Below are 17,601 nucleotides of genomic sequence, written 5' to 3'. Positions count from 1 at the left end.
GTGTGACCAAAGTGTAAGTAGGAGTAGCAAGATATCCCTGTTATCTAGCGTGTTTATGAGACAGAAAAAGTAACCAGCAATCCTACCATCATGCAAAACAGTTACAGGTTTCTGTTTCACAGTCATCTGGCAGGACGGTAGTACTTCCCTGGGTGGTTGCTGTCTACCAACCTACTACCTATTTTATTATTTTTTTTTTTTAACAAGTTCGCTGTCTCCCACCGAGGCAGGGTGACCCAAAAAGAAAGAAAATCCCCAAAAAGAAAATACTTTCATCATTCAACACTTTCAACTCACTTACACATAATCACTGTTTTTACAGAGGTGCTCAGAATACAACAGTTTAGAAGCATATACGTATAAAGATACACAACATATCCCTCCAAACTGCCAATATCCCAAACCTCTCCTTTAAAGTGCAGGCATTGTACTTCCTATTTCCAGGACTCAAGTCCGGTTATATAAAAATAACCGGCTTCCCTGAATCCCTTCACTAAATATTACCCTGCTCACACTCCAACAACTCGCCAGGTCCCAAATACCATTCGTCTCCATTCACTCCTAACACGCTCGCGCAAGCTTGCTGGAAGTTCAAGCCCCTCGTCCACAAAACCTCCTTTACCCCCTCTCTCCAACCTTTTCGGGGACGACCCTTACCCCGCCTTCCTTCCCCTACAGATTTATATGCTTTCCATGTCATTCTACTTTGATCCACTCTCTCTAAATGACCAAACCACCTCAACAACCCCTCTTCAGCCCTCTGACTAATACTTTTATTAACTCCACACCTTCTCCTAATTTTCACAGTCCAAATTTTCTGCATAATATTTACACCACACATTGCCCTTAGACAGGACATCTCCACTGCCTCCAACCGTCTAATCGCTGCAGCATTTACAACCCAAGCTTCACATCCATATAAGGGTGTTGGTACTACTATACTTTCATACATTCTCTTCTTTGCCTCCATAGATAATATTTTTTTGTCTCCACATATACCTCAATGCACCACTCACCTTGTTTCCTTCATCAGTTCTATGATTAACCTCATCCTTCATAAATCCATCCGCTGACACGTCAACTCCCAAATATCCGAAAACATTCACTTCTTCCATACTCCTCCTCCCCAATTTGATCTCCAATTTTTCTTTATCTAAATCTGATACCCTCGTCACCTTACTCTTTTCTATGTTCACTTTCAACTTTCTACCTTTACACACACTCCCAAACTCGTCCACTAACCTTTGCAATTTTTCTTTAGAATCTCCCAGGAGCACAGTATCATCAGCAAAAAGTAACTGTGTCAATTCCCATTCTGTATTCGATTCCCCATAATTTAATCCCACCCCTCTCCCGAACACCCTAGCATTTACTTCTTTTACAACCCCATCTATAAATATATTAAACAACCATGGTGACATTACACATCCCTGTCTAAGACCTACTTTTGCCAAGTAGTAGTCTCCCTCTCTTCTACACACCCTAATCTGAGCCTCACTGTCCTCATAAAAACTCTTTACAGCATATAGTAACTTACCACCTATTCCATATACTTGCAACATCTGCCACATTGCTCTCCTATCCACTCTATCATGTGCCTTTTCTAAATCCATAAATGCAATAAAAACGTCCCTACCTTTATCTAAATACTACTGTTCACATATATGCTTCAATGTAAACACTTCATCTACACATCCCCTACCCACTCTAAAACCTCCTTGCTCATCTGCAATCCTACAAATACAAATACAAGCAGCAATGTATATAACCCTAAAGGATCTAGTGTTTTTTGTGATAAAAAATTTAATTATAGGGACATTAGATGGCATTAAAGTTTAATAAAATTATAAATAAGAGAGTAATAAAAATTTTGAACATCATAAACCATAAGGATAATGATAAGAACTTTGCACTTATAAATTATTACATTTAGAAGTGATCCTAAAGCTTAAAGTTTAAAATGCTGTTATTCAAATCTAGCATGAAACACTTCTTTCATTAAATTATGTAAGTGTATTATTCTAATATATTTATTTTTTAACCCTTAAACTGTCCAAACGTAGATCTACATTTGCACGCGTAGCACTCCAAACATAGATCAACGTTTTATTTTTCATTCCTTCAAATTTGGCACAATAGGCTTGAGTCACCTAGACATGAAAGAATGGGTCTGTGCAGTCAGTGTGTGCACTATTAAAAAATCTGGGAGCACTTAGTATCTTGTGGGAGCACCAATTCAACTGAGCGCCAGCTAGAGCAAATAGCATGACAAACACCAGGGATTCACTGATGCCATGTCGCATTAACACTCCCATTTTAAGAGGAAAGTAAAAACAGGCTAGATAAATACATGAGTGAGTGTGGGTGGGTGTGAGTTGGACCTGACTAGCTTGTGCTACTAGGTCTGATGTCATGCTCCTTCCTTCAATGGATGTAACCTGACTAGGTGGGTCATGGGTTTAAGTGTATTTTATTTTTCAAAATATTCGGAGCACCACATGAGTGAACATAGATCTACATTTGGACAGTTTAACCCGTAAATGGTCCAAACGTATATGTACGTTCACTACCGTACTGCCCCAACTTTTTTGAGAAAAAAAAACATTGTTGTTTTTTAATAGGAAAAAAGAGCATATGGTACCCAGGCATCCCCAATTATTTTAATATGGTGCACAGTGAGTGCTCACACCCATTCTCACATGTCTAGGCGACTCAGGCTTATCGTGGCAATGTTAAATGTAGGACACATAAAACGTATACATGTATATACGTTTGGGGCACTAGCGGTAAAAACGTATATATATGTTTGAACCGTTTATGGGCTAAGGGTTAAATTGTAATGTAGGCATGCCTCTGGCAAGACAGTGATGGAGTGAATGATGATGAAAATGTTTCTTCTGTTTTGGGTCACCCTACCTCGGTGGGAAACGGCCGATGTGTTATAAAAAAATTAAATAAAGCTTGTAAGAATGATGACTGATACTAATTTTTACATCCAGAGATTAGAGAGTTTAGTAAAGGTACTGGTAGATGCATTTCCAAGAGGCATATTTTTTTTTTCTTTTTTTCAACAAGTTGGCCATCTCCCACTGAGGCAGGGTGACCCAAAAAAGAAGGAAAATCCTCAAAAAGAAAATACTTTCACCTCACTCATACATAATTACCGTCTTTGCAGAGGCGCTCAAATACGACAGTTTAGAAGTCCCTCCAAACTATCAATATCCCAGACCCTTCCATTAATCCATAAACGGTCCAAGCAGATCTACATTCACATGTGTAGTGCTACAAAAGTAGATCTATGTTTTTTTACATATTTTCAAATATAACAAAAAAAAGTAGATCAAAGTTTTTTACACATTTTCAAATGTAAAAAAACAAAAAGATCTACTTTTTTACATACTTTCAAATGTTGAAAAAACGTATATATACGTTCGGACCGTTTACAGGTTAACGTGCAAGCATTGTACTTCCCATTTCCAGGACTCAAGTCCAGCTAAATCTATAATAACAGGTTTCCCTGAATCCCTTTACTAAATATTACCCTGCTCACATTCCAACAGCTTAAGTCTCAAAAGCCATTTGTCTCCATTTACTCCTATCTAACGTGCTTGCTGGAAGTCCAAGCCCCTCGCCCACAAAACCACCTTTACCCCCTCTCTCTAACCTTTTTGAGGACGACCCCTACCCCTCCTTCCTTGCCCTACAGATTTAAACACTCTCCAATTCTCTCTAAATGACCAAACCACCTCAACAACCCCTCTTCAGCCCTCTGACTAATACTTTTAGTAACTCCAAACCTCCTAATTTCCACACTATGAATTCTCTGCATAATAGTTAAACCACACATTGCCCTTAGACATGACATCTCCACTGCCTCCAGCCTCCTCCTCACTGCAGCATTTACAACCCATGCTTCACACCCATATAAGAGTGTTATGTGTCTCAATGGATTATATTTTTTTGTCTCCACAGATACCTCACTGCACCACTCACCTTTTTTCCTTCATCAATTCTATGGTTAACCTCATCTTTCATAAACCCATCCACTGACAAGACAACTCCCAAATACCAGGAAAAGTGTACGGTAGGGTCATAATTGAAAGAATTAGAGGTAAGACAGAATGTAGGATTGCGGATGAGCAAGGAGGTTTCAGAGTGTGTAGGGGATGTGTAGATCAAGTGTTTACATTGAGGCATATATGTGAACAGTATTTAGATAAAGGTAGGGAAGTTTTTATTGCATTGATGGATTTAGAAAAGGCATATGATAGAGTGGACAGGGAAGCAATGTGGCAGATGTTGCAAGTACAGTGGACCCCCGGTTAACGATATTTTTTCATTCCAGAAGTATGTTCAGGTGCCAGTACTGACCGAATTTGTTCCCATAAGGAATATTGTGAAGTAGATTAGTCCATTTCAGACCCCCAAACATACACGTACAAATGCACTTACATAAATACACTTACATAATTGGTCGCATTGGGAGGTGATCGTTAAGCGGGGGTCCACTGTATATGGAATAGGTGGTAAGTTACTAATTGATGTAAAGAGTTTTTATGAGGATAGTGAGGCTCAGGCTAGGGTGTGTAGAAGAGAGGGAGACTACTTCCCGGTAAAAGTAGGCCTTAGACAGGGATGTGTAATGTCACCATGGTTGTTTAATATACAGTGGACCCCCGGTTAACGATATTTTTTCATTCCAGAAGTATGTTCAGGTGCCAGTACTGACCGAATTTGTTCCCATAAGGAATATTGTGAAGTAGATTAGTCCATTTCAGACCCCCAAACATACACGTTCAAACGCACTTACGTAAATACACTTACATAATTGGTCGCATTTGGAGGTGATCGTTAAGCGGGGGTCCACTGTATTTATAGATGGGGTTGTAAAAGAAGTAAATGCTAGGGTGTTTGGGAGAGGGGTGGGATTAAATTATGGGGAATCAAATACAAAATGGGAATTGACACAGTTACTTTTTGCTGATGATACTGTGCTTATGGGAGATTCTAAAGAAAAATTGCAAAGGTTAGTGGATGAGTTTGGGAGTGTGTGTAAAGGTAGAAAGTTGAAAGTGAACATAGAAAAGAGTAAGGTGATGAGGGTATCAAATGATTTAGATAAAGAAAAAATGGATATCAAATTGGGGAGGAGGAGTATGGAAGAGTGAATGTTTTAAGATGCTTGGGACTTGACGTGTCGGCGGATGGATTTATGAAGGATGAGGTTAATCATAGAATTGATGAGGGTAAAAAGGTGAGTGGTGCGTTGAGGTATATGTGGAGACAAAAAACGTTATCTATGGAGGCAAAGAAGGGAATGTATGAAAGTATAGTAGTACCAACACTCTTATATGGATGTGAAGCTTGGGTTGTGAATGCAGCAGCAAGGAGGCGGTTGGAGGCAGTGGAGATGTCCTGTTTAAGGGCAATGTGCGGTGTAAATATTATGCAGAAAATTCGGTGTGAAAATTAGGAGAAGGTGTAGAGTTAATAAAAGTATTAGTCAGAGGGCTGAAGAGGGGTTGTTGAGGTGGTTTGGTCATTTAGAGAGAATGGATCAAAGTAGAATGACATGGAGAGCATTTAAATCTGTAGGAGAAGGAAGGCAGGGTAGGGGTCATCCTCGAAAAGGTTGGAAGGAAGGGGTAAGGGAGGTTTTGTGGGCGAGGGGCTTGGACTTCCAGCAGGCGTGCATGAGCGTGTTCGATAGGAGTGAATGGAGACGAATGGTATTTGGGACCTGACGATCCGTTGGAGTGTGAGCAGGGTAATATTTAGTGAAGGGATTCAGGGACGAAGAGGTATGGGGTAGGTTTAAAAATGTAGTGTTAGAGTGTTCAGCAGAAGTTTGTGGTTACAGGAAAGTGGGTGCGGGAGGGAAGAGGAGCGATTGGTGGAATGATGATGTAAAGAGAGTAGTAAGGGAGAAAAAGTTAGCATATGAGAAGTTTTTACAAAGTAGAAGTGATGCAAGGAGGGAAGAGTATATGGAGAAAAAGAGAGAGGTTAAGAGAGTGGTGAAGCAATGTAAAAAGAGAGCAAATGAGAGAGTGGGTGAGATGTTATCAACAAATTTTGTTGAAAATAAGAAAAAGTTTTGGAGTGAGATTAACAAGTTAAGAAAGCCTAGAGAACAAATGAATTTGTCAGTTAAAAATAGGAGAGGAGAGTTATTAAATGGAGAGTTAGAGGTATTGGGAAGATGGAGGGAATATTTTGAGGAATTGTTAAATGTTGATGAAGACAGGGAAGCTGTGATTTCGTGTATAGGACAAGGAGGAATAACATCTTGTAGGAGTGAGGAAGAGCCAGTTGTGAGTGTGGGGGAAGTTCGTGAGGCAGTAGGTAAAATGAAAGGGGGTAAGGCAGCCGGGATTGATGGGATAAAGATAGAAATGTTAAAAGCAGGTGGGGATATAGTTTTGGAGTGGTTGGTGCAATTATTTAATAAATGTATGGAAGAGCGTAAGGTACCTAGGGATTGGCAGAGAGCATGCATAGTTCCTTTGTATAAAGGCAAAGGGGATAAAAGAGAGTGCAAAAATTATAGGGGGATAAGTCTGCTGAGTATACCTGGTAAAGTGTATGGTAGAGTTATTATTGAAAGAATTAAGAGTAAGACGGAGAATAGGATAGCAGATGAACAAGGAGGCTTTAGGAAAGGTAGGGGGTGTGTGGACCAGGTGTTTACAGTGAAACATATAAGTGAACAGTATTTAGATAAGGCTAAAGAGGTCTTTGTGGCATTTATGGATTTGGAAAAGGTGTATGACAGGGTGGATAGGGGGGCAATGTGGCAGATGTTGCAAGTGTATGGTGTAGGAGGTAGGTTACTGAAAGCAGTGAAGAGTTTTTACGAGGATAGTGAGGCTCAAGTTAGAGTATGTAGGAAAGAGGGAAATTATTTCCCAGTAAAAGTAGGCCTTAGACAAGGATGTGTGATGTCACCGTGGTTGTTTAATATATTTATAGATGGGGTTGTAAGAGAAGTAAATGCGAGGGTCTTGGCAAGAGGCGTGGAATTAAAAGATAAAGAATCACACACAAAGTGGGAGTTGTCACAGCTGCTCTTTGCTGATGACACTGTGCTCTTGGGAGATTCTGAAGAGAAGTTGCAGAGATTGGTGGATGAATTTGGTAGGGTGTGCAAAAGAAGAAAATTAAAGGTGAATACAGGAAAGAGTAAGGTTATGAGGATAACAAAAAGATTAGGTGATGAAAGATTGGATATCAGATTGGAGGGAGAGAGTATGGAGGAGGTGAATGTATTCAGATATTTGGGAGTGGACGTGTCAGCGGATGGGTCTATGAAAGATGAGGTGAATCATAGAATTGATGAGGGGAAAAGAGTGAGTGGTGCACTTAGGAGTCTGTGGAGACAAAGAACTTTGTCCTTGGAGGCAAAGAGGGGAATGTATGAGAGTATAGTTTTACCAACGCTCTTATATGGGTGTGAAGCATGGGTGATGAATGTTGCAGCGAGGAGAAGGCTGGAGGCAGTGGAGATTTCATGTCTGAGAGCAATGTGTGGTGTGAATATAATGCAGAGAATTCGTAGTTTGGAAGTTAGGAGGAGGTGCGGGATTACCAAAACTGTTGTCCAGAGGGCTGAGGAAGGGTTGTTGAGGTGGTTCGGACATGTAGAGAGAATGGAGAGAAACAGAATGACTTCAAGAGTGTATCAGTCTATAGTGGAAGGAAGGCGGGGTAGGGGTCGGCCTAGGAAAGGTTGGAGAGAGGGGGTAAAGGAGGTTTTGTGTGCGAGGGGCTTGGACTTCCAGCAGGCATGGGTGAAACCGGTTATTTTTATGTAACCGGACTTGAGTCCTGGAAATGGGAAGTACAGGTCTCCCTCAACATTCACGTTTTCAGCTTTCGCGGGCTTCACACATTCGCGAATTCCCAACCGCCAAATTCACAGCCACCAAATTCCCAGCCGCCAAATCATATTCAAGTTTCCCGCCACCTGCGAGTCCCTACTACCCTCCCTCCGATCCCCGCAACTGGCAGCCAGCCCTCCCACCACTCGGTGTGGTGAGTGTTTTGTTTGTTCATTATTTGCTATTAAACTACAGTATAAATAATGTAAACCCATTCATGACTGCATATTGGAATGGCTATTCGGACAGGTATTGGACGGTGACATCATGTGTTTACTCTTGAGCACAGCAAAGAATCAAACATTTCTGCTACTGCTAATAATAACAATAGTAATAATAATAATAATAATAATTAATAATAATAATAATAATAAATACGATATAATTGAAGAAGGAAGTTGTACAAAAATACGAGGGAGTGGTTGACACATCGTCAGTGTGGCTTTGTTTATGCTGGAGTGAACATTAGTCTCCGTGCTTTTCCAAACATTTCACAATAATTCATTGTGTTTGGTTCTTGTAGATTGAGTGCGACTGGAGTGGTTGAGGCAGTGGTTGAGGCAGCGATTGAGGCAGTAGTTGAGGCAGCGATTGAGGCAGTGGTTGAGGCAGCGATTGAGGCAGTGGGTGAGGCAGTGGGTGAGGCAGCGATTGAGGCAGCTGTTGAGGCAGCTGTTGAGGCAGCTGTTGAGGCAGCTGTTGAGGCAGTAGTTGAGGCAGCGATTGAGGCAGCTGTTGAGGCAGCTGTTGAGGCAGCTGTTGAGGCAGCTGTTGAGGCAGTAGTTGAGGCAGCGATTGAGGCAGCGATTGAGGCAGCGATTGAGACAGTGGGTGAGGCAGCTGTTGAGGCAGCTATTGAGGCAGTGGTTGAGGCACCGATTGAGGCAGCGATTGAGGCAGTGGATGAGGTAGCTGTTGAGGCAGCGATTGAGGCAGTGGGTGAGGCAGCTGTTGAGGCAGCAATTGAGGCAGTGGTTGAGGCAGTGGTTGAGGCAGCGATTGAGGCAGTGGGTGAGGCAGCGATTGAGGCAGTGGGTGAGGCAGCGATTGAGGCAGTGGGTGAGGCAGCAATTGAGGCAGTGGGTGAGGCAGCGAGTGAGGCAGCAATTGAGGCAGTGGGTGAGGCAGCGATTGAGGCAGTGGGTGAGGCAGCGATTGAGGCAGTGGGTGAGGCAGCTGTTGAGGCAGCGATTGAGGCAGTGGTATTTAATAACATACATGTTATTAATAATAATAATACATGTTATTAATAATATGTACTATTATTATTTATAACATATATGTTATTAAATACCACTGCCTCAACTGCTGAATTATTGTGAAATGTTTGGAAGAGCAGGAGACTAATGCTCACTCCAGCATAAACAAAGTCACACTGACGATGTGTCAACTACTCCCTCATATTTTTGTACAATTTCCTTCTTCAATTATATCGTATTATTATTATTATTATTATTATTATTATTATTATTATTATTATTATTTTATTGTTAATTATTATTATTATTATTATTATTATTATTATTGCTATTGTTATTATTATTATTGTTAATAATAACAATAGTAATAATAATATTACTATTATTATTATTATTATTATTATTATTATTATTATTATTATTATTATTATTATTTTTACTATTGTTATTATTAGCAGTAGCAGAAATGTTTGATTCTTTGCTGTGTTCAAGAGTAAACACATGATGTCACCGTCCAATACCTGTCCGAATAGCCATTCCAATATGTAGTCATGAATGGGTTTACATTATTTATACTATAGTTTAATAGCAAATAATGAACAAACAAAACACTCGCCACACCGAATGGTGGGAGGGCTGGCTGCCAGTTGCGGGGATCGGAGGGAGAGTAGTAGGGACTCTCAGTGGTTGAGGAAGTGGTGGAGGCATTGGTGGAAGCAGTGGTGGAGTCTGTGGTATTTAATAACATACATGTTATTAAAGCATAACATGTATATATTTAGTACAACTTATGACGTTTTCATGTATTTTATGATTGTTCATGGTTCAACAAGTTAAGGAAGCAGTATTGTATTATGTTTCCCTACAATGTATTGGGGCACCAAACATTCACGGTTTTTCAACATTCGCGAGGCTCTTGATCCCCTAACCCTCGCGAATGTTGAGGGAGACCTGTACAATGCCTGCACTCTAAAGGAGGGGGTTCGGGATATTAGCAGTTTGGAGGGATATGTTGTGTATCTTTATACGTATATGCTTCTAAACTGTTGTGTTCTGAGCACCTCTGCAAAAACAGTGATTATGTGTGAGTGAGGTGAAAGTGTTGAATGATGATGAAAGTATTTTCTTTTTTGGGATTTTCTTTCTCTCTGGGTCACCCTGCCTCGGTGGGAGATGGCCAACTTGTTGAAAAAAAAAAAAAAATTCACTTCTTCCATACTCCCTCTCTCCAATGTGATATCCAATTTTTTTTATTTAAATCGTTTAATACCCTCATCACCTTACTCTTATCTATGTTCACTTTCAACTTTCTACTTTACACACCTCAAACTCGTCCATTAACCTTCACAACTTTTCTTTGTTAGTGTTTATGGTATTATAAATGGGCATGCAGTTCATTATAATAATAGCTGTAATACTCATAAATTAAAGTGTAAACACTAGTGCAGTGTTTTAATAATTTATATTTAACAAATTCACAGTGTATATGTACATATTTATAAGTGTCTTCTCCTTTACAGAGCATTACAGGCAATATATTCATGAGACAGTTTGAGTAAAAATGGCAGGGTGTTACTTGAGTGGGGTTTAATATAGATCTGAATACATAAGAAGCTTTAAAATGACCTGATAGTAGGAAGAGCTATGAAGATCAGGGAATTTTTTTTTTTTTCCAAGATATGCCTGCCAAAATTGTGGTGCATCTTATATGCTAGAAAATATGGTAAGTCAAGAAAAATGTTGATTATAATATGGAACAAGTGAAGTATATTTACTACCACTATTATTATAGCTCAACACTCAATGACAAAATTGGCAGATCTTTATGCAAACTCAAAAAAAAATCGTGCCATATCCTGGGTAATGTGTTCATAATTAACATGTTCCACAGAGGCAAAATTCTGCCACCAGATTATTCATAATATAAAAGATAATTTTATATTTTGTCTAGAATTCACATACAGTACCTGTGTTAGTCCAAAGCTCTGTGGCAAGTCATCTTTCAGTGTAAGCTTCACCAGCAAAGTTAAAGCCTCAGGTGTTCCAATACTGCCTGCAATCAGAGTAGCACATAAGAACATATTCTTATTTAAGAACATAAGAACATAAGAAAGAAGGAACACTGCATCAGCCTACTGACCCATGCAGAGCAGGCCCATGTCCCCCCCCCCGGATTAGACCAATGACCCACCCCCCGGATTATCCCAATGACCCACCCAGTCTGGTCATAACCACTCAAGGATGGAGCACTGTACCAGACCCAGCAGCACAAGCTTGTCAGGTCCAACTCACACCCACCCACACCCACTCATGTATATATCTAACCTATTTTTAAAACTAAACAACGTTTTAGCCTCAATAACTGTACTCGGGAGTTTGTTCCACTCATCCACAACTCTATTACCAAACCAGTGCTTTCCTATATCCTTCCTGAATCTGAATTTTTCCAACTTGAAACCATTGCTGCGAGTCCTGTCTTGGCTGGAAATTTTCAGCACACTATTTACATCCCCTTTATTTATTCCTGTTTTCCATTTATACACCTCGATCATATCCCCCCTAATTCTACGCCTTTCGAGAGAGTGCAGATTCAGGGCCTTTAGTCTATCCTCATAGGGAAGATTTCTGATACATGGGATCATCTTTGTCATCCTCCTTTGTACGTTTTCCAGAGCATTTATATCCTGTAATACGGTGACCAGAGCTGAGCAGCATAGTCTAAATGAGGCCTAACCAAGGATATATAGAGTTGAAGAACAACCTGAGGACTTCTATTATTTATACTTCTAAATATGAAGCCAAGAATTCTGTTAGCTTTATTGCGAACACTAATGCACTGTTGTCTTGGTTTTAGGTTACTGCTAACCAGAACTCCTAAATCCTTTTCGCAATTGGTAGTATTAAGATCTACATTATTTAGTTTATATGTGGCATGGTTATTTAACTGTCCAACATTTAGAACTTTGCATTTGTCAGTATTAAACTGCATCTGCCACTTCTCCGACCATTGCGTCAGGCTATTCAAATCATGCTGGAGTGCTCTAATGTCCTCATTAGAATGAATTGGATAGCCTATTTTGGTGTCATCAGCAAATTTGCTTATGTCGCTATTTATTCCCTCATCTATGTCGTTTATGTAAATTGTGAACAACAACGGGCCCAACACTGACCCCTGAGGAACACCGCTTGTGACGTGCCCCCATTCTGATTTCTCCCCATTTATGCAAACTCTCTGCTGTCTATTTGTCAGCCATGCCTCTACCCAGGAAAAAATTTCTCCTCCTATTCCGTGTGCCCTAAGTTTCCTCAATAGCCTCTGGTGTGGAACTCTATCGAAAGCCTTACTGAAGTCCACATACTACACAATATCATATTCATTATCATGATCTACCTCCTCAAACACCTTAGTGAAAAAAGTTAGTAAATTCGTAAGACAGGAACGCCCCTTTGTAAAACCGTGTTGAGAATTGGCTACGAATTGCTTCGGCAATTATTGATTCCATAAATTTTCCCACTATGGAGGTAAGGCTTATTGGTCTATAGTTCGAAGCCAAGGACCTGTCACCTGCCTTGTAAATAGGTATTACATTTGCCATTTTCCACTTATCAGGCACTATGCCAGTTTGTAGTGATATGTTAAAAAGATTAGCCAAAGGTATGCTAAGTTCCTCTTTACATTCCTTTAACACCCTTGCAAACAGTTCATCAGGACCTGGGGATTTGTTAGGTTTTAGTTTCTCCATTTGTCTGAGGACCATGTCACTAGTTACCGCAATCGTACATAGTTTATTATCATCCTGTTCTACGTAATCTATTATTTCAGGAATATCGCTAGTATTTTCCTGGGTGAAAACTGAGAGGAAGTAGGTATTTAGAATTGCACACATATCCTTATCACTGTCAGTGATCTGACCAGAGTTACTCTTAAGTGGGCCAATCTTGTCCCTAATCTTACTTCTGTATACCTGAAAGAACCCTTTTGGGTTAGCCTCATAATCTCTTTTTGCTTTTCTTATTCCTTTTTTTATTTCTCTCTTTAATTGAATATATTGATTTCTTAACTGCCCATCCCCTCTTTTGATACGCCTATACAGCGGACCCCCGGTTAACGATATTTTTTCACTCCAGAAGTATGTTCAGGTGCCAGTACTGACCGAATTTGTTCCCATAAGAAATATTGTGAAGTAGATTAGTCCATTTCAGACCCCCAAACATACACGTACAAACGCACTTACATAAATACACTTACATAATTGGTCACATTCGGAGGTAATCGTTATGCGGGGGTCCACTGTATATGCCTCTCTTTTGACCAATGAGATGTTTTAATCTATTGTTCATCCATTTGGGATCATTTTTGTTAGATCTAATTTCCCTACTCGGAACAAAAGTTGTCTGGGCAGCTAGAACTATGCTCTGAAAAACGTCATATTGGCAACCAAGATCACCTACCTGACCCATAGTTAGGACATCCATATTTAGCCCACCCAAGCAATTTTTCAGTCCCATGAAGTCAGCCAAGCGAAAATCTGGGAGAGAGATTTGATTGCAGTTATCTGGGTAATTCCATGATATATTGAAACTAAGTGATTTGTGATCACTTTCCCCAAGCTCATCATTAACCTCAAGATTATTAATTAGTGAATCTTTGGTGGCAAGAACCAAGTCAAGCAGATTGTTTCCTCTAGTTGGTTCTGTCACAACCTGCTCTAAAAAGCAATCCTGAACCGTATCAAGAAAGTCACTAGACTCAAGATTTCCTGTCATATTGTTCCAATCAATTTGTCTAAAGTTAAAATCTCCCATCATCACAACATTTTCATATCTAGATGCCTTATGAATTTCGTCCCATAACAGCTTATTGCACTCCCTACCAAGGTTTAGGGGCCTATAAATCACACCCAAAATTAATTTGTCACGACCCTTGAGAAACTGAAGCTAAACCGATTCTGTGTTCGATGCTTCTAATCTTATATCATGTCTAAGACAACAATTTAAATTTTCTCTGACATACATAGCCACACCACCACCCTTCCTGTTGACCCTATCAGTGTGGAATAGTTTATAACCCTGTATGTTGCATTCAGAAGGCATTTCTCTATCTTTCAGGTTGAACCAGGTCTCTGTTATACCAATAATATCTATATTACCTACACTTGCAAGTAATTTTAGCTCATCTATCTTATTTCTTAGACTCCTACTATTTGTATAGTAAACTTTAAGGGAGCTAGTCACTTGTTGTCCTCTACTATCTCTCTTTGTTGATCAATTGATTTGCCATTACTAGCAACTTTATTTTGAATATTGTCTTTTAACCCTTTGAGGGTTTTCGTCGTACTAGTACGTCTTACGCGTAGGGGGTTTTGACGTACTAGTACGCATAAATTCTAGTGGCCTCAAATCTAGTGGGAGAAAGCTGGTAGGCCTTCATATGAAAGAATGGGTCTATGTGGTCAGTGTGCACAGTCTAAAAAAAATCCTGCAGCACACAGTGCATAATGAGAAAAAAAAAAACTTTGACCATTTTTTTGGAATAAATCAGCGACTTTGCAGTGTATTTTTGTATGGTATTTATTGTTGTATTCTAGTTTTCTTGGTCTCATTTTATAGAATGGAAGACATATTACAGAAATTGAGATGATTTTGGCTGGTTTTATAATGAAAGGTGCCTTGAAATTGAGCTCAAAGTAGCAGAAATGTTCGATTTTTACCAAACTTCAAAAGCAAACAAATCGTGCCAAGCGTGCAATACACGTCAACTGGTGAGTCTAATATTCTTTCACAAGTGCACCAATAATATTTATACCATTTTTTACACTAATGCAGTAGTCTGCATAACAGTAAATCTTATATTTTTTGTGAGAATAAAAATTCAAAATGGAAAGCAAAAGAATATAAGAGGGACCTTGAGACGTGACTAATGACTAGAGGAAATGTCATTTTAGTGCCAGGAATGTCTTTCTTGTTTATTCTGGACCCTATTTGGAAATTGGCATCTTTTGAAATTTGTGTGAAATTGGCAAAATTGCTAAATTCTGACCACTGTACTGGATAGTTGAATTTCATAAATGGGTGGTTTCTTGCACCCATTCGATAGAAAAAATGGAGTTCTAGCGAAATATTCATGTTTTTTGTCGACTAGTACAGCGAAATTGGCCGAAAATGGGGCTCAAAGTGGGCAAAATCGCCGATGCGTAAACATCGCCGAGACCGCTAACTTTGCGAGAGCATAATTCCGTAAGTTTTCTATCAATTTTCAAACTTTTGGTGTCTTTATGATCGGGAAAAGATTCTCTATCTTTACATAAGAGAAAATAATTTTTTTTTTTTTTGAAATTTGGCCGACCCTGAGAACGAGTTTCGGAGAGGGCCTGTCGACCCTCAAAGGGTTAAACATATCCCTGAGGTATCCCGGTAATAACTGCTGTTTTTAACCCTAATACTGCAGCCTGCAGTATGACCTCTTTTATCTAGAATTTTTGTTAGTCAACAACATTCAATTAAGTGACAATTCAAGGACTCCCACCTGTAATTCATTAACCAAAAATTTACCTTTTTTTAATTTTTACTGCAATTTTAATCTTCCAGCAATGGAGACTGATCTAAAGATGAGAACACATTCAAACCACTCATTTAATAGCTGTTTAGCTGGAAGTGTACAAAGATAACTACGAATGACTTAAGCTGCAACATCCCCATTCATCCTTCAGTATGTGGGCACTGTACTTCCTACCTCCAGAATTCATGTCTGTCTACTTGGTTTTCCCTGACTAATACTTTTATTAACTCCACACCTTCTCCTAATTTCCACACTCGAAATTTTCTGCATAATATTTACACCACACAATGCCCTTAGACAGGACATCTCCACTGCCTCCAACTGCCTCCTCACTGCAGCATTTACAATCCAAGCTTCACGCCCATATAAGAGTGTTGGTACTACTATACTTTCATATATTCCCTTCTTTGCCACCATAGATAATGATTTTTATCTCCACATATACCTCAACGCACCACTCGCTTTTTTTCCTTCATCAATTCTATGATTAACCTCATCCTTCATAAATCCATCCGCTGACACGTCAGCTCCCAAATATCTGAAGACATTCACTTCTTCCATACTCCTCTTCCCCAATTTGATATCCAATTTTTCTATATCTAAATCATTTGATACCCTCATCACCTTACTCTTTTCTATGTTCATTTGCAGCTTTCTACCTTTACACACACTCCCAAACTCGTCCACTAACCTTTGCAATTTTTCTTTAGAATCTCCCAGGAGCACAGTATCATCAGCAAAAAGTAACTGTGTCAGTTCCCATTTTGTATTTGATTCCCCATAATTTAATCCCACCCCTCTCCCGAACACCCTAGCATTTACTTCTTTTACAACCCTATCTAAAAATATATTAAACAACCATGGTGACATTATACATCCCTGTCTAAGACCTACTTTTACCGGGAAGTAGTCTCCCTCTCTTCTAAATACCCTAACCTGAGCCTTACTATCCTAATAAAAACTCTTTACAGCATATAGTAACTTACCACCTATTCCATATACAGTGGACCCCTGGTTCGCGATATTAATCCGTTCCTGAGAGCTCACCGTAAACCAAAATTATCGGAGAGCGAATCAATTTTCCCCATAAGAAATAATGGAAATAAAATTAATCCGTGCAAGACACCCAAAAGTATGAAAAAAAAAACTTTTACCACACAAAATATTTAGTTTAATGCAATAGAATAATTACAATAACAACAATAACAATAGAATAATTGACACTTACCTTTAATGAAGATCTGGTGATGATTGATGGGATGGGAGGAGGGGAGTGTGTTGAACCTATTGTTTAGAAGGGGAATCCCCCTCCATTAGGACTTGAGGTAGCTTTTCCTCCTGAGTAATGTAGGTCCTGCTTGGCAATTTCTTCCAAAACAGGCCTGTTTTGTCACAATTAAACACTTGTTCAGGTTTCAATCCTTCAGCCTCTATGTACTCCTTGAATTCATGCACATATTTTTCAGCTGCTTTGTGGTCTGAACTGGCAGCCTCACCATGCCTAATCACACTATGTATGCCACTACGATTCTTAAATCTTTCAAATCAACCTTTGCTGGCCTTAAATTCACTCACATCACCACTAGTTGCAGGCAATTTTTTTACCAAATCGTCATGCAACTGCCTAGCCTTTTCACAAATGATCGCTTGAGAGATGCTATCTCCTCCTATCTGTTTTTCACTTATCCACACCAATAACAGTCTCTCAACATTTTCTAACACTTGTGGTCGCTGTTTCGTAATCACAGTTGCACCTTTTGCAAGAACAGCTTCCTTGATTGCCGTTTTCCTGCTCACTATAGTAGAGATGGTTGATTGGGGTTTACTATACAACCTGACCAGCTCCAATACACGCACTCCACTTTCATACTTTGCAATTATCTCTTTCTTCATTTCAGTAGTCATTAGCGCCCTTGGTCTTGAAGGGTTGGCACTAGAAGCTTTCTTGGGGCCCATGGTGACT

At 39.5% G+C, this 17,601-nt stretch overlaps 1 protein-coding gene across 2 annotated transcripts in view; it reads right to left on the bottom strand.

Moving 5' to 3' along the window:
- Nucleotides 1-17,601, bottom strand: part of LOC128685281 (Thyroid adenoma-associated protein homolog) — a 113,806-nt gene that overhangs the window by 8,451 nt on the left and 87,754 nt on the right. For both annotated transcript variants that reach the window (XM_070083050.1, XM_070083051.1), the window contains exon 9: nt 11,047-11,132. In XM_070083050.1, the coding sequence (XP_069939151.1) occupies nt 11,047-11,132 (86 nt within the window). The remainder of the gene's footprint in view (nt 1-11,046; nt 11,133-17,601) is intronic.

The sequence above is a fragment of the Cherax quadricarinatus genome, chromosome 8 (genome assembly GCF_038502225.1).
Source record: "Cherax quadricarinatus isolate ZL_2023a chromosome 8, ASM3850222v1, whole genome shotgun sequence".
In the NCBI taxonomy this organism is placed as follows: Eukaryota; Metazoa; Arthropoda; class Malacostraca; order Decapoda; family Parastacidae; genus Cherax; species Cherax quadricarinatus.
Note: the sequence above shows the minus strand (reverse complement) of the source record. Positions and strands in the feature narration are given on the sequence as shown.